At 34.9% G+C, this 17,248-nt stretch overlaps 1 protein-coding gene across 3 annotated transcripts in view; it reads right to left on the bottom strand.

The window, feature by feature from the left end:
- Positions 1 to 17,248, bottom strand: part of arhgap10 (Rho GTPase activating protein 10) — a 125,421-nt gene that overhangs the window by 23,280 nt on the left and 84,893 nt on the right. Inside the window, exons 19-20 of one of the 3 annotated variants that reach the window (XR_015475930.1) lie at positions 8,004 to 9,270; positions 6,280 to 7,837 (exon numbers count right to left, since the gene is read on the bottom strand). Coding sequence is in view for 1 of the 3 variants with exons in the window: in NM_001045250.1 (NP_001038715.1) it covers positions 9,132 to 9,270 (139 nt within the window). In the remaining 2 variants the exon portion in view is untranslated. 3 annotated transcript variants of the gene reach the window in all.

Below are 17,248 nucleotides of genomic sequence, written 5' to 3'. Positions count from 1 at the left end.
GAAAAAAAGAGAAAATGGAAACGTAAAATAAAAATGGGAATGTAGTTCAAATGAATTCACATGACGAATGACACATTATAGGAATTTTCCACTAGACTTCTAATTTAAGGTAAATAGTAAATTAACTGTCCTCAAGTTGGTTTTAAATATCAAACACATTCAAAAAAGATTTTCTCATTTTTTCCTCAAATAGGAAAAAAAAAAAGATTCTCTTATGCTTCCTTATTTTTTATGCCTTTATGGGCTTCAAGTAATAATTATGTTTAAAAAAAAAAGATTTAGGCCAACCAATGTGGCTGCTGCGTTATTCATACTAGCAATAACTTAAATGGTAAGCCTGGTTTATACTCGACACGTCCCCTATTTCGCTTAAGTGCACGCGGCAAATGTGACGTCATTGCAGAGTTTGGGGAGGTTTGCTTTGGGTGCACCCAACATGATTTCTGCTGGCGGAGCGCATTATTTTTTTTGCGAGACTCGAGAAAACAGTATGTGCAGCGCCATGTTTGATTTGAGTTGAATATGAAACACTTTGAAGAGATTTTGTCTGAAACAGTATGCCTGTACAGACATATGAACCGTGATCATAGAGATAACCAAACAACCAACAATTCTTGGCTAGAAATTGCAACAGCCGTGGGAAAGGAGGAAAGTTTTTGTTAAAAGGTAAAAACCCAAGGGATAAGTTTGTTAAAGCCTAAAGAGGCCATGGCAAAAGTGATCCAGGTACACAATTACAGAAACATGTTTTTCCACTATTCATAGGTTTTACACTGATGTATATGTTTAATTTTGAATTTAAAACAATTTTATAGTTACAAAACTATAAATTAACTTATTTTTCTTTGATAACTGGAAAGGAATATTTGAACCCATCGGTTTACAATACACTGATGTCTTTTTTCCTAGGCTTTATTGGTGAAAATGGTCAGGAATGTTGTACCATTATTGCCTTTTTAGCATAAGTATAGTACAGTAATGTGTAAACTATGGAGCGGGCTAAAACAAACAAACAAAAAAGCATCTGTATTTAAGTAAGTGTACTATTTCTGGTTTAATTAAAAAAATCTTGAATGGTTATAAAAACCTAATAATCATTAAAATAATTTATAGAATAATAAAAATAATTAGTTTAATAATATTGAATGATATTAATGATATGACGTAGTTCCGGAAACTTCCTACCTCTTTGTTTATCCATCTGACTTTACAGTCAGTTTCTTTTGATTGCCCCCTGTCGTTTTAAAGAATATCACAGCAGTGAACGCGGCAAGTATAAAAGCCTTGTCCATTTCGCAAGGTGCACGCACACTCAGCAGAGGTGCGCGATGCAGAGCCAGCCGAAAGTATACAGTAAATCCATCATCATCAAAAAAATAAATAAATACATAAATAAAATAAACAAAAACCTCAGAGAATTTCAAATGTCCCAGTTCTTTTTGGTATTCCAATAATTGATTTCACTTGTATCCCAATAATTTACTGTTTTTTTCAATAAAAAGTCTTTAAACTATATTTTTTTCTTATAATGTAAGCACAGAAGCACAGTATAGTAAACGAATACAAGTAGAAATTTTAGTACTTTTCATTTTCATTTTTCTAAATATCTTATTTGTGCTCAAATTAAGAAACTCGTAGAAGCTTCAAACAAGTGCAAATTATGACAGAACCATCCCAAAATGCTGAAGCTGAGCTTCATAATGAAGATGCTGTTTGGCTTTTACATGAATTCAGCATTATACACAGATGCACAGTTTTTCACCCTAATGTGTTTATTTTGCCAGTGGCCACATCCCTTTTCTACAGAAACACCCCAAAACACATAGAGACTTCTACTAAACAAATAACCAGTGTTTACTATCCTGTGTTAAAAAGTGTGGTCAATTCGCCCCTGAAAAACTGCAGTGTGTTTGAAACTGAACACGTTTTTGGAAAGCCTTGAGGCAATGTGCTAATTCACTTTGTGAAAAGAGCCAGTAGCAGTTCAAGTACACCTGCACAGCTGTACAAATGAAGAAGTTAAAACCCCCATAATTCTTTAACCGAAACTGGAGATAGATCTGCCTTGCTCTGTACTAAAAATAAAACAATCCTTTGCTTAAACCCAAGCCTAATCCTGCATTGATCCCAGTCTGAAATAATTCCTGTTGGGTGGTATATCAAACCCAAAAAGATACTTTAAGCAGTCCAGGGCAAATAAGGCATCAGTTATCCACCTAAATATGGACCAGCAAACCACATCCTGTAGGCCAGAGTGACAATGGGTAATCAGCATGTTTCAGAAGAGCGTCATGTGTCATTGCTTAATGGGCAGTACTCTTTTATAGTCATGAACCCATGCTGAGGTTACGATTGCGCTGGTGGGTTTTCGTTTTAAAAACACAAATTTCACTACAATTTAGTTTTCAATCCTCAAGAATGAAGACTTTTGGAAATTCTGTGAATCTGTAATTGCATCTGAGCATCTTGCCACAGTATATCACTGCATTGCTTGATATTTCAAAATACACTTAAACAAACATGCATGCATACTGACAGTATTGGTTTTTTAAATAGATTGATGTAAAGCCGTTTGCACAGATCCCCCACTCCAGCAAGTGATCATGTATTACACAGACACTGAAGTACAAAGCCTTGTTTCCATAAGATTATTTGCAATTTGGTTGCAAATCTCATACGAAAACTAGAGATGTTGTGAAAAACCTCATCTCTATTCCCTCTTGAATCAATTTGGAGTTTTGTTTTTAACAGCAGTTGGCAGCAGACGCTTTACAAACAACCATACTGTGCTTGTATCTAATTCCTTACATCTACCACTTGAACCTAAAAGTATCTTTAATAAAGTTGGGAATGGTCACCTAGGGCTGCTTGATTTTGGGAAAAATCACGATTATTTTGGTCAACTGTAATCGCGATTATTCAAAACTATTACTGTTGAAGTCAAAATTATTAGCGGTACTGAGAATTGTTAAAAAAATAAATATTTCCCAAATGATGCTTAACAGAGCAAGGAATTTTAACAGTATTTCCTATAAAATTTTTCTTCTTGAAAAAGTCTTATTTGTTTTATTTCGGCTAGAAAAAAAAACAGGTTTATAACCGGTAAATATTTTGAAACCAACTTTAAGGTCAATATTATTAGCCCCTTAGGCAATATATATATATATATATATATATATATATATATATATATATATATATATATATATATATATATATATATATATATATATATATATATATATATAAATATATATATATTTTAGGGTCTGCAGAAGACACTACGGTTATACAATGACTTGCCTAATTACATTATTTAAGCCTTTGAATCGCACTTTGAATCTGAATGCTTGTATTTTGAAAAATATCTAGTCAAATATTATGTGCTCTCATAATAGCAAAGATAAAAGAAATTAGTTATTAAAAATGAGTTATTAAAACTATTATGTTTAGAAATGTATTGAAAAAAAATCTTCTTTCCATTAAACAGAAATTGGGGGGAAAAATGTTCCTAATGTTCAGGAGAGCTAACAATTCTGACTTCAACTGTATACAGTTATTTTTCTCCCTGCAAAGGAAAGAGAAAAAAATACAATAGAATAAAAATATGAAACAAACTTTGCTTTAAGCATCTTAACTGTACGAAAAACACTTTAGCTACAAAAGTCCTTCAGTCAAGACCAGCCAGGAATTTTCTCCTTTTGTTATTTGATTAAAACTGATCGAAACAGGCGTCAGCAGGAATATTTCCCGCAGTCACTTTATTGGTTTCGCTTTCACGCTTCTTTTGATCCTCAACTCGTTTATTACACAAATGAGGGTTAATATAAATAATCACTAAACACCGTATTTTAACGCTCTCGTTAATGACTTTAGATGTGTGTGCACTCTGCTTGTCACAGTGTGCAAGTGAGACCGAATGCTGACTGCATGCGTCTAACCGTGTGTGCGCGCCACACACACACACAGGAGCATGCGGTTTAGTTGGCGCTTTGAAGAGCAACAAATGATTACAACTGGAAAGGGGGCGGTAAATAATGGGATAATCGGTTATCTCGATTAATGGTTTTCCATAATCGTTAGAAGCCAAAATCGAAATCGGATTTTCCATTAATTGCACAGCCCTACAGTCAACCCCACAAACATAAACATAAAAATGACATATTAAACTTAAATGACACAAACAAAATGCTTTGGTTAAAAGATTTAAGCTTAATCTCATTTTAAAGTAGACAAATGTCAGATTGTAGTTCAAGTTATGTGTCTTTATGTTTATGAAAACAATAGATGTATACTTTATAATATAGCATAAAATAAGTATTTTACAAAACCTGTTTAGCCTAGAATTAACAGATAAATCAAAGCTAGATATCTGAATAAATTGTATTCCAAATTTGAAGGTTTTATCCCCAAAAAATTGCTTTCAGTAAGATTTTCTTTTGGCCGCAGTATCAAATATGACCACCTGTTTTCATTGGTGACAATACAAGACCGCCTTCTATGTTTAGAGAAATAAGAACTGTATTTTTTCATACTTTTAACAATATTTGTAAAATTGACACAATTTTAAAGTGGTATAATTGCACATTACAAGAGTGTTTTGATAGATTGTACACATCTGCATCTGAAAAGGTGTGAACCAAATACCCTACAGGAAGTCAAGAATTGTGACCCAACCAAACCAGTTTGGTGATCTCTGGGATAGTCATATCCTTTGTTATAAATAGTCTCACAGACAACACTTTGGGTTAAGTTACTTGAAAACGACGTGTTAACATTCATGTTAAGGATCTGTACTATTCATTGTCTTCAAAAAAATCTTTTTCCCGTAAGAATTTGCTCAGCTTACTTTTTGATGAATAAGAGTCATTTAACACATTGAAAAGCCACCCAAGAACGGTTAGGCCAAATACAGCAAAATCAAGCAGTTTGCATAGTGAGCTGTTTACGTTAATTTTGTGAGGTAAAAAGTCAACTTACACGCTAAACATACAAACAACCTTCCTCATGAGTATTTGAGTTTTTAACGGCTGTTAAAAACAAGGCTCAGAATCAATAAGAGAAATTCAGGAGAAATTAGTGATGCAACTTTTATTATGCTGGTTGAAAGTCTTTTTACAATCTTTTTACATATATTTTAATATTCTGTGAAAATGTCTGTCCAATCAAAACCATTAGTCTGAACATTACAATTGGATTACATCTTTGTATGCAGTTCAGACAGAGAATTGCAGCAAAACATCAACCTACCTTCTTTTTTTAAAGTTCATTCATTCATTCATTCATTCTCTTTTGGGCTTAGTCGCGTTATTAATCAGGGGTCGCCACAGAGGAATGAACCGCTAACTTATCCAACATGTGTTTAACGCAGCAGACGCCCTTCCAGCTGCAACCTAGTACTGGGAAACACACATACACTCTTGCATTCACACCCACAAATACGCTACAGCCAATTTAGCTTATTCAATTCACCTGCACCTCATGTCTTTGGACTGCTGGGGAAACCCACTCGAACAAGGGAAGAACATGCAAACTCCACACAGAAATGCCAGCTGATCCAGCTAGGGCTCGAACCAGTGACCTTCTTGCTGTGAGGTGACAGAGCTACCACTGTGTTGCCTTTTTAAAGTTTGTTATTGTAATTAATTAACTATAAAGCTAAAAAATATAAGTACTATAAAGCTTTATCTCTGGTGAATGCTGAATATGTGTTCAAGTGGCTTTGGATGTAAGCTTTCAGTGTTATCAGGCTAATGTTAAAGGGTCACGAAACACCAGAACACATTTTTTGAGCTGTTGACAGTCGTATATGTGTCCCACACTGCTAAAAACACTATTAGTACACATATATCTCACTAAAAAGTGAAAATTGGTAGTTTTTGCATTATTTCGAGCAAATTTGTACTTCCGGTTTGAAACAAATTTTTGAATCTGCGTCACGGCCATGAGATCTTAGCGTGTGTTCCAGCGTGTTGACTGGACGTCTGTACTGGATGTACCATATTACATCTCCGAGTGTGCTGCATTAATGCATTAGTAAGGTTTGGTTCAAACCAATCCGCGAGTTCTATTGTGCAACTTCATTAATATTCATTAATGTTACAGTGTAGACGGCAGAGACACCACATTGTGTTGGCAAAACAAGCGTGAAGTGTTGCTTTCATAATTTGCTGAAGTCAAGTTTTGTTTTCATTTTCTCTCTGTGAGAGCGCAGCTGGACTCTCGTGTGGATTACAGTGTACGAGACACAACGTGCGACAACAATAACTTACGTGTCTAGGAACATTGTTTACCTGAGAGCTTTTCTCTTCTGCAAATGGAGATCCGGATTTGCTGCTCGTCTCCTCTTAATAAAGAGACGCAGTTCTAGTTGCTGTGGATTGTCCTTTCTACAGATTTGGTAAGTGAGCGACCAGTGCTCTTTGTTTATTCAGTTTGTTCGTATCGAACTAACTACTGCACCGAGTGTAAACATGTTAGCACCACAACCAAACAATTACAGTCTTTAAGGATTTTCACCGCATTTTGTAACCGGAATAACACACGCGGCTTACCTGCCGAGTGCATCTAAGTTACAGAGAAATGCAGAGTTTAATTTTTTCTCTCATTCGCCGTGCGGTATCAAACATTGCATGAAAAATACACGCTTAGAGCAGTTCCTCTAATCAAATATTTCATTTGTCACGAGGGGCACGAATGAATTCCCTGAATGAAAGTGCCAAACTGCAGTTAAAGTCTGTAACGTTCGCTTGCAGAACGTATTTTGAATAAGTGTGTGCGTTTGTTTGTATGTGTGTGTGGGTGTGTCGTTTCATGCATGTGTTACAGGTACGAACGGCATTGGAGGATCCGCATTTTGTGCTGATGACGCTGGCTGCTGACGCTGGGTTTGCACCACCAATTGCTGGTTGGCGTAGCGTTTAAAAGCCGAGCCCAAACTGCAATGGCGACCTCTCTCTCTCTCTTTCCTTCTCGCTCTTATTCTTTCTTTGGGTCTCTATGAGGACAGTCTCTCTTGCGAGGGCTAGTCTGAGAGAATGTGTTTTGCATGTTTAATGCTTTTGTCTAAAGTTTGAGATTTGATAATGCAATGTGTTTGCTTTATCAAACTGACATGTTTGAGTGATACCTCGGAGAGGTGTAGGAGTGAGTAAGTCGCGCAATATACATATACAACACTCAGATGCATATTTTGTATTAGTTCATTAGGTTCAGGAGAATGTGCTGTTTTCTGCATGTTTTGTTTTTAGTTAGAGCAGTTTAGTTAAGATGTTTAGTACGTTGGAAGATGTTTCTTTTCATGCTTTTCTTTTCATATTTAGTTTAGTTTGGTGAAAACAGTTACTGAGTTTTGTTATATTTATTTCTTTAAGCACATTCAACTACTTCCTCTCCCCCCAGGTAATTCATCATTTAATCATTGTAAATATTTTTCTTTCAATGTATAATATATTTTTACTGGTTTCATTGGATGTATGGGCATTAAATAATTGCAGTGATATTTGGTTTTCAGTTTATTTCTTTCTCCATCCACTTGTCACACACATTAAACTATTGTATGTTATGTCATCTACTCCTATTTTAATATTAACATCTAAAAGGACGTAACAAAGTCCAACATTTAATAATTTGGTAAATAATTTGATTACAGATGTCCATGTAAACACAGTCACTTTCTCCCCTGTGTGTGTGTGTGTGTGTGTGTGTGTGTGTTTTTACTCTGAACCTCAGAGCGTGGTCTCACACCTCTTTTGCTCCTCCGACACTCCCCCCTAAACAGAGCTGGACACGCCCACTTTTCTGGCTTTTTCCAAAGTAGAGTTGTGAAAACACCCTGCTGAAACGAGGGGGCTTCATGGCCCTTTAACATTTTTCAAGATCTCCAAATGCACCATTGATGGTTTAAATGTATTTTTTATATTTATGTTGTTTTCTTAGGATAACTAGCAAACATTTAAAGCATTTGTTATTAAACATGTTTTTCTCTCAACATAATTTATTACTAAATGTATATTAATCCTATTAAAATTTGTGTTTTAATAACTATATATACAATTTTTGTACTGTTCTGTTATATTTTCTATTTCTCTTGTTCTGTTCTTAACACAGGTAACATTAAAAAAAAATATGCTTTTACGTTTTTTTCTCAATGCAATTTAACACTAGGAATTAATAAGGAATGTTGTTATTTTTTTGTTTTGTTTAATAACTGTATAGCTACAAAATTTGTGGAAAGTTTTTTTTATTAACACACATATTCTGTTATAGTGTGGAAGGAAATGTTTTCCAGGGTTTCTACAGGTTTCATCAAGTCAAATTTAAGACTTTTTAAGACCTTTTTAAAACCATAATCAATGCAATTTTAGACATTATGGTTCAGACATTATGGCAAAATGGCAAATATTTTTAATCGCCAATTTAAAACCTTAAACAACTTTAAAAACAAATGTTATTGCAATGAAGATAATTAAATCATATTAATGAGCAAATATAGTTAATAAATAAACATTTCTTAAAGCTTTTATTGAAATATGTTGTCGGTGATTGGCTGGGTGTTGGCCCAATTGGGTATAGCTTTACATATACCCTTACATGGATATAGAAAAATTCAGACCTGTTTAAAATGATTTAAGACACAATATCTTAGTGGTTTTAGGACATTTCAAAAATTTGGTTTTTGAAATTTAAGACATTTTAAGAACCTGCAGACACCCTGTTTTCAGAAATATAATGAAAAAATAATGTGCACAGTTTTTATTTTAAAATGCTGTGTTAAAACTGTGTTTCATTAGAAAAAAAACCCATGCAAGCATGTGCTTTTTCTACCATGTTGATCCAACTAAATATTTACCTCTACAAACTGTCTCAAAGTCTATTTAATATTAAAGAAAAAGTTATATATTATAAATAAACTTATCTTCTGGCCCAGACTGAATGCTGTATTTTCTGTGATTTTCTTGCAACATCCATAACAGTCTATTGAGGGTTGGTTTAGCTTTCTTTTTGCCTTCCATAAATATAATCCTTAAATTATGCAATTATGCATTTAACAGCAAACATATTGAACAACTACATCTCCATGTGGTATTTCTTAGAGCTCACTGTGCTTAAAGCCGATTAATGTCTCGTACCTGTTTGTATATCCAGCACCTGTGGGTTGTACACAGCCAGCGGGCGAGTCTGTCGGCTTAGCCTCTTGGACTGTCTGGTTGGTGCAGAGAGGGGAGTAGTTGCTAAGGATGGAGAGCTGCTCGGAGCATCCCCGAATATCTGAAAGAACAGAAAGTTGGGATTTGTTGGCTAGATTGAATGCTGTGTGCTCTTGTACAAAATCAAAGTAAACACTTCGTTTAGAGCCTGCAGAGAAATAACAATGCCTATGCATTACATTGGGGTGGTAAATGGCAACAATAACAATACTGTACATACACTAATGTATTACAAGAGCTGCATGATTTGCTAAGTCAGTCAGAAAACCAAAGTAAAATACTTTAACTTTTTAACCCAAATTATTTTTACAGAGGAAATGAACTGTTTTGATAAAAAATTTTGGCTTACACTTTATTAACTATTGGTAATACAGTTTGCACTACAAACTAGTGAGTTTTAGGCAACAGATAAAACAATACAGTGTTTAATAAATACCAACTTGCAATTTCAAGGTGTTTTCTACTGATACAACTAACTGGAAACCAGAAAAGACAGAAACCAAAAATAAGGGGCATAATGTTCTTTCCATTTAAACTTCATTTAGACTATTTAAATACGCATATGGTCCGGAGTAGCCTCTGTGCAGTCGCATAGACCTCACCGTGGCTGACCCGCACCTCTCGAAAAATGTAACTACACGTCCCAACGACACGTATCGCAAGCTCAGTGATTGGTCAGGTTGGGTAGTGCAGATAGCCGCGAGCCCCATGGAGTGAGTGTTTACAAGTGCTGACTCTGCCAAGTCCCGTTAAGGAGCTTCAGATAAAAACTTTTGCTTTGTGTTTACCTTATGATTAAAGTTGCTAGATGTCTGCCAGTTCCTGCCTCTGAATAGGCGAGATTTAGCTACTTGTACATTAAGGTAGCGTTCAGAAAAAACAAAACACCCGCAAAGAAACTTGACACAGATGAACATAAAAGCCTACTGCCATCTAGCATTTAGGAAGTGTTATTACAGAGCAACACAAACAGCATGCAGAATTACAACGGCTACAATGACGGCAGGCGCCAAGCCGATCACTCAACGCAGAAGTATGAATCATGCTGTCAAGCAAGACAATCAAAACTCATATCATTTTCACTTTGCGCCAACCTCCAATGATGTACTGAACAGTACCCTGCTAAAATAGCTTTTCTTACTTGAAGTTTTTGTCTTGTTTCTAGTTCAAATATCTACAGATTTTTAACTCGAGATGCATTTTCTAGACAAGCAAAAAATATAGTCTTGTTTTTAAAATAACGAGTCAAAAGAAAGAAGAGTTTTTTTATTAAAACAAACAAATTAATCTGGGTTTTCGTTTTGATGTAATATTATTTTGCTTACCCCATAGGCAGATTATTTTCTTTGTGTTATGGAAAAACTAAATTTTGGCACATTATTTCTTAAACAAGACAATATGTTTTGTTTATTTCTAGAAAAGGCTTCTGGATTTAAGGATTTGTTGATACTTCTGGACTAGAAACAAGACAAAAATTCTAAGAAAGAAAACCTTTTTTTTTACATTGTATTTTTTATATTAAACATTTAAAATTAAATAATTAAAACTATTCCATTTATCTGAATCAAAACCAAATAGTTCCAATAGAATAACAATAAAAAACAATGCTTTAATGATGTTCAGGATGTTTCAGAAACATCTCAGTACAACCAGTCATAAGAAAGTTCTTTAGCATTAAACTCTTTGATTTCTCCATTAAACTATTTAACATTCGGCTACACTCATATTATTTTTGTGATAAAGTCCACCTCTCTGTTCACATTTTGTTGATGATGCAGTTACTGACACATTTAAAACCTTACCATCTGGGAAATGCTAATTAAATAGCACTATCATTTACAAAAGTTTGAAAAAGGACTTAATTGCAATAACATGCTGACATGTCAAGCAAACCTATTTGCTCCTGTTTACATGTAAATATCATTATTTTGAATATTTGCTAAGAAGTGTGGTTATTTTTGTAAACTGTTTATCGTGATTAACACTGTCAAACATCAGATCACACGGTTTAAAGCATTTATGGTTATATAAAACAATTATAAGCTTAATTGTATTGGGTTGATTGTGGCCCCTGTGTTTACGTCAAAAATAAATGTCAATACTGTCAAAATCCACCTGTAATTGAATTATTAGGTTAATGTAAATATAAAAACACCCTCTAGACCTCTAAAGTAACATTATTTGTTTTATAGCTCAATATTTTCAGTGACTAAATTATGGTGCTTTAAATTTAATAAATAAATAAACAAATAAATAAACAAATAAAATTAATGTTACTATAGAACAAATATAATAAAATATGAATAAATAAGCTTGTCAAATTAATAACCAAACAAGTTCAAGTTCAATCAATACCATCAATAAAATAGTTAATCAATAATGAACAATTAATGACATATTTAAAAATAATAATAAAATACACAAAAAAGTATATCTGGGATGAAAGCAAGCAAACAATAAAAGTTGATTTATTGTTTACTGTTTGATCGCTTGTTTTGATTGACAAACTACTTCCATTTGCTGGTATGGAGAGTTATTTCCTCTCATGCAGGCCCAGAATGCAAGTGCAAGTCATTTTTGGTGTTCAAGTGAAACTTTCTTTCGTCTAAACACAAGCGACAACATGGCAAGATTGTTTAACGTGAAATTCATGTATCCTTGATCCGAATTTGCTTGGAAGAGAGAAGTGGATATTCTTTAATACGTTCAGTATAGTCTACCAATAAATGGGACAGTCAAACCAAGAGGTGGTCCAAGGCCCTTTTTTAAAGATGCCTCGTTGTTTGTTGACAAACAAATGACTAATGTACAAAAACTAAATTTGATCATCAAGCATCATCAGCCTGTTCTTAACATGAATTTAAATCATTGTTATAAAAATTACTGATTTGAATAAATGATTCCCATTTTATTTGTCTTTTAATATAGAAAACAACATTAAACACAGAAACTGTTTAGGGTATATACAGAACTTCTTCATCTAAATGTAATACCGTTTACTACCTTTTTTAATACCTTCAAAAAAATTTTAATCACAGCACAACTGAGAGCTGCAACTGTAGTGGCGTAAATGAAATATCTTTCCAAATGGAGTAACATATTGCAGATAACATATATATTTAAGTAAAGTAAAGGGATTAGTCAAGATGTCACAATGGGCCTTTGTCCATAGTTTTTAATCAATGTAATCAATGTCTATAGCCGCTCTTCTGAGAACAGTTCGGCTACGGTTACTGTTGTTTCTCCACTGAGCCTGGAACGGCGCGGCACATTTACAAAACGTTCTCGGCACGGTTAGACAATTGTGCTGAACTGTGACGATAGATTCTGTTGACGTCGAGGCTCTGTTGCCAAGCTACTACCAGTGTAGCCAGATGTAGCTGACTTTTTACAGCCCAAAAGCTGTCAAAAAAACCCACCCAAAGGCACACAAATTCCCAAAATATTAGATTAATATTTTATTTATATTTAATTGGTTGAAATCGAAATAGTTACTTTAACTGTCATAATTGTTAACCATAGCAACCAACACCCGCAGTAACAGAACCACAACATAACCGGATCACATTAAAACACTACCCTCTCACCCACACAGTGCACTACTTATTAGAGTTTGATTTACTTTGAAAATGGGGTATAAATTCCTCATATTTGTCGTTTTAAATTCTTTTGAACATAATTAGGTGCTGCTTGACAATCCAACAATGCTTCTATGTTTGCTCTTGCTGTCAATTTTGAGGAAAAATTATAGATAAAAGTGTCATAATAAACTGCTGGGAGTTTAACTACAGGCACTGTGTGCAAGCGAGGTTATATTAATCGTCTTCTTGCAGATGTGGGAAAAAGCCTTGCTGCTGTTGCTAACTACAGGTCTAAGCCAGTCTTTAAATATTTAAAAAGTCCTCCAGCCAGAGGTCCAAAAACTTTAATTTCCCCATGCTTTAATGTAATTAATGAACGAAAGCGAGCTCGCCTATATGGTTAGCAGCAAGCCAGCCGGGTTCCCAGTTTGTTTCGGCGCATGCGCGACTGTACACAACCTCACACAATATCGCTCAGGTCCTACTTTCAACGTATAAATCAATTAATTTCCTTTACTACCTTTTACAACCCTGCAGACACCCTGCTTCTAGACTGAATGCAATGATAATATGATGAAAAACAAAAAATTTAATTGAAGACATAAGAGATTTGAACACATTTGTGTGCATATTTGTCCATTTAAGCACATACTGTAAAAATGCTAGTTTCCACACAATCCTTCATGTTGTCCCAAAAAAACTTGATTAGGTTTTGATTTAAGTAGATTGAACACAAAACAATCTATTTGTCCCAAGAAGCCTCAATAATTCTGTTGATTTAGCTCAGTTTAAATAAATAATTTTATCAAAAAGGCAAAAACAATTTTTTGAGTGCATTGTCAAGGCCTGCCTAAATTTGTCTGTTTTGTCCTTCTCAGACTGTGTACACAGAAACTGCCTGTAGAACAGCGTCTATTTTTCAGAATTAAGCCAATGCCCTCATCCTTCATAGAAAGCAAAGTTCCTGACTCTTTCAAAGACCAGAAGAGTACAAAAAAACATCCTCAAAACAGACCCATGCCTTCAGTGGTTCAATCAGAATATTATTCAACCTGAATTTATTCAACAGTTTCTTCTTCTCGGTGTCAGTATAGGGCATTCGTTCATGTGTCACACTTGGCTGCAACTCTGAATTACAGCATACCTCAGATGTGCCTGCACTTAGTTTCAAACCGAGGAAGTTAGGCATAGGTATTTAAAGGGGTATACATAACAGCACAGTGCTTATGAACGTGCACTATACACAGAGACTGATAAGGAGAATCATCATTAAATCATTAAATAAATAAAAAAGTTATTTAATAAATTGGTAATTTTTTGTTTTAGCACACAAAAGTATTCCCGTAGCTTGATAATATTCTGATTGAACCACTTGGGTCAGGAGCCTTGCTGTGTATAAAGGATGAGGGAGCACTGATATAACCTAAAACATCTTCATTTGTGTTCTGAAAACCAATAGAGGTCTCATGGGTTTTAGAACCACACAAGAGTGAGTAATTAGAAACAGATTAACATTTTGAAGAATAGTATGAAAAATGAGTGATGGAATATCAAATTTCAAATAAAAATCCCTTAAAGGTGCAGTAGGTGATTTGTCTCCAGAAACATTTTTTGTTGTGCTGGTTGAAAGTCTCTTCACATGACAATAGTAATGATTAATGTAAATGATCTAAATGTTTTAAATGTGTTTTTATATTCTAGGTTAGGCATAAAAATGTTAATCCAACTAAAGTTTGTTGACACGACCATTCCCACAGATCTGATAAGTAGCTCAAACTCTCTCAGCAAATGTAGGTTTGTACATCTGTGCACCCCTTTTCACATAGACAGATGTGCCGTTTGCTCATGCACCACATTCTTGACATGTGCACACGAGTCACAGTGGTAAAAACAAATGCTGAATCAAAACTTTTAAAAATCCTGAAACAATATTATTTAATGTAATATTATATTATATAATCAATCAATAAGTAACTTTTGCATGCTAGAGGAAGGATGAGAGCAAGGTTAAAGTATTTCTTTTAGACAGGTAATGTTATGTTTTAAAATTATTTTGGTCATACAATGCTGATGTAGATAGTGTTGTTAAGAATGGGCTATATGCACAGAAGTGTTGTTCAGCCACTGAAATCTCCGGGCTAAAAATTGATGTGACTATTTTCAATTTCATAAGGGACCTTTTACAGCATCGCTTTTTAACCAGCGAATGACATGATCTGGGTTGTCTACCGTCATCTTTAAGGTGTGCGCGTTCATGTTTCACGAGGCGTGGCATTGGACAACAGGGGAGGGATTGTGTTTTTAAAGATATCATGCCAACTGGTTAGCATTTTGCCAGAACACCTACTGCACCTTTTTAATGTAAAACATAATTTTTGTTTCTTTACTTCTAAACTACTCTGCAGCAGTTTATGTTAAAGTCTGCTTTAAATCAAAATTACCAGTTTATTTTTTTACCTAGCTCAAAATGCTATTTTTTTAAGGTGAATAATTATCTCTTCAGTTTTTTTGTTTTGTTCAATCTGCTTGAAATTGTAAAAACAATGAAATTAACTTAAATTGTGTTGGGAAAATGAAGGAGTTGTGTGGAACTCAGCATTTTTTACAGTGGATTCTTCATAATGCTTGCCTAAAGGTTCCCAATATTACAGTCATACACTCAAATGGAAGAGCTTGATGGAAATGCACCAAATTTACATCTGAGATTTTTATGTTCTCTTTTTTTGTGAACTTTGAAAAGATTTGCTTGATGTTGGGATGCTAGTGTCTGCACTGCATTCATTCATTCGTTCGTTCATTCATTCATTCATTTTCCTTCGACTTGGTCCCTTTATTTATCAGGAATCGACACAGTGGAATGAACTGCTAACTTATCCTGCATATGCCATACACAACGGATGCCTATCCAGCTGCAACCGAGTACTGAGAAACATCCATACACACTCAGTCATGCTCACACTCATACACAACAGCCAATTTAGCTAATTCAATTCACCAGTAACACATGTCTTTGGACTGTGGGGGAAACCAGAGCACCCGGAGGAAACCCATGCGAACATGGGTAGAACATGCAAACTCTACACAGAAATGCCAACCGACTCAGCCGGGACTCGATTCAGTGACCTTCTTGCAGTGAGGCGACAGGGCAAACCACAAAGCCACCGTGTCGCTGTCTGCACTACACACCACTGCATTTATAATTAAGCAAATACAATAAAACAACATGGAAAGAAATACCAATATGCATGCAACATAAGGCACCAAATTGAAAAATAACCAAATCAGATGACACCAGAAGCCAGCACAATCAACTTACAAGCAACTATGTTTGAGCTTATGTGAAAAATAAGGCATGTAGAATGTTTTATTAACAGAATCTTGGTAAAGCAGACATCAATCGATAATCATAAATAAACTGTTAACGACTAAAACTGAGAAAGATTTGACTGAATGGCCATCAAGAAACTTGCTTGCATAATAATTTGGTCTTGATTAGATTCACGCAGTGTTTACATCTGAAGCCCAAATGGCCGGTGTGAGTGACGGAGGTTAACAGAAATGTGGAAGTCTCGACAGGGATGAACAAAGGAATGAGAGAGCTGCGAGAAGGGATAGAAATCTGATACCGCTGTGAAATTCTGCAGACGACAGCAAAGCCTGCTCTCTCTCTCTCTCTTTCTCTTTTTTCCATCTCGGTCTTTGCCCATTTCTCTCTCGCTCAGACTTTCTACTTGGTCTTTGCCGTCCAGCTCTGCCTCGCTCTTGTTACCCTCTCACCCTTCCCTCTCTCTCTATCTCTCTCGTTGCCCTCGGTCTCCACACTTTCCCCCCTCCTCGTCTCTTCTTTGTCTCGCAACTTTTTCCAACTTCTCTCTCCATCTCTATCTCTCTCTACAGATGGAGCTGAATGCAAAACACTGTCTGCTGAGTGCATCTGGGGGTATCAGCAGTCTGGAGAGGAGCTAATCAGTCTGCTGCTCTGCAGAGTCATTCCTTCTCCTGAATCTCAACTCTGCTCACTTATTTCAGCGTTCCTCAAAAACAACGTCAAGGTCATGCACAGTCTCATTTTGTTTTAGGAAAGCTGGAAATTAAACATTCATCTCAAATTTTGCATGCTGTTTTGATGAGCTTTTCAGAACACTTGATTAAAACAAAAAGGAAATAAATATTTGCATGATTTATTAATATATAATATGTATGCATGTTGTAGCTTAGCTGAGTGAAGTTGGTTGAAAGTGCTTGGTTTCATTTAAATAAATATCATATGAAAAAATATGTAATAATAATTAGCAAATACATTTCTACAATGATTCCAAAAGACTAAATTGCTATAATCTGCATAACAAAAATAATAAATAAACAACTAAATAATTTAGTGACAATTCACTCACAAAAGGCTGCACATGTTTTGATTTGGATGAATCAGCATTTTCAGATGTTTTACAAATCTCTTGC

Source organism: Danio rerio, chromosome 1, assembly GCF_052040795.2.
Source record: "Danio rerio strain M-AB ecotype USA chromosome 1, GRCz13ab, whole genome shotgun sequence".
Taxonomy (NCBI): Eukaryota; Metazoa; Chordata; class Actinopteri; order Cypriniformes; family Danionidae; genus Danio; species Danio rerio.
Note: the sequence above shows the minus strand (reverse complement) of the source record. Positions and strands in the feature narration are given on the sequence as shown.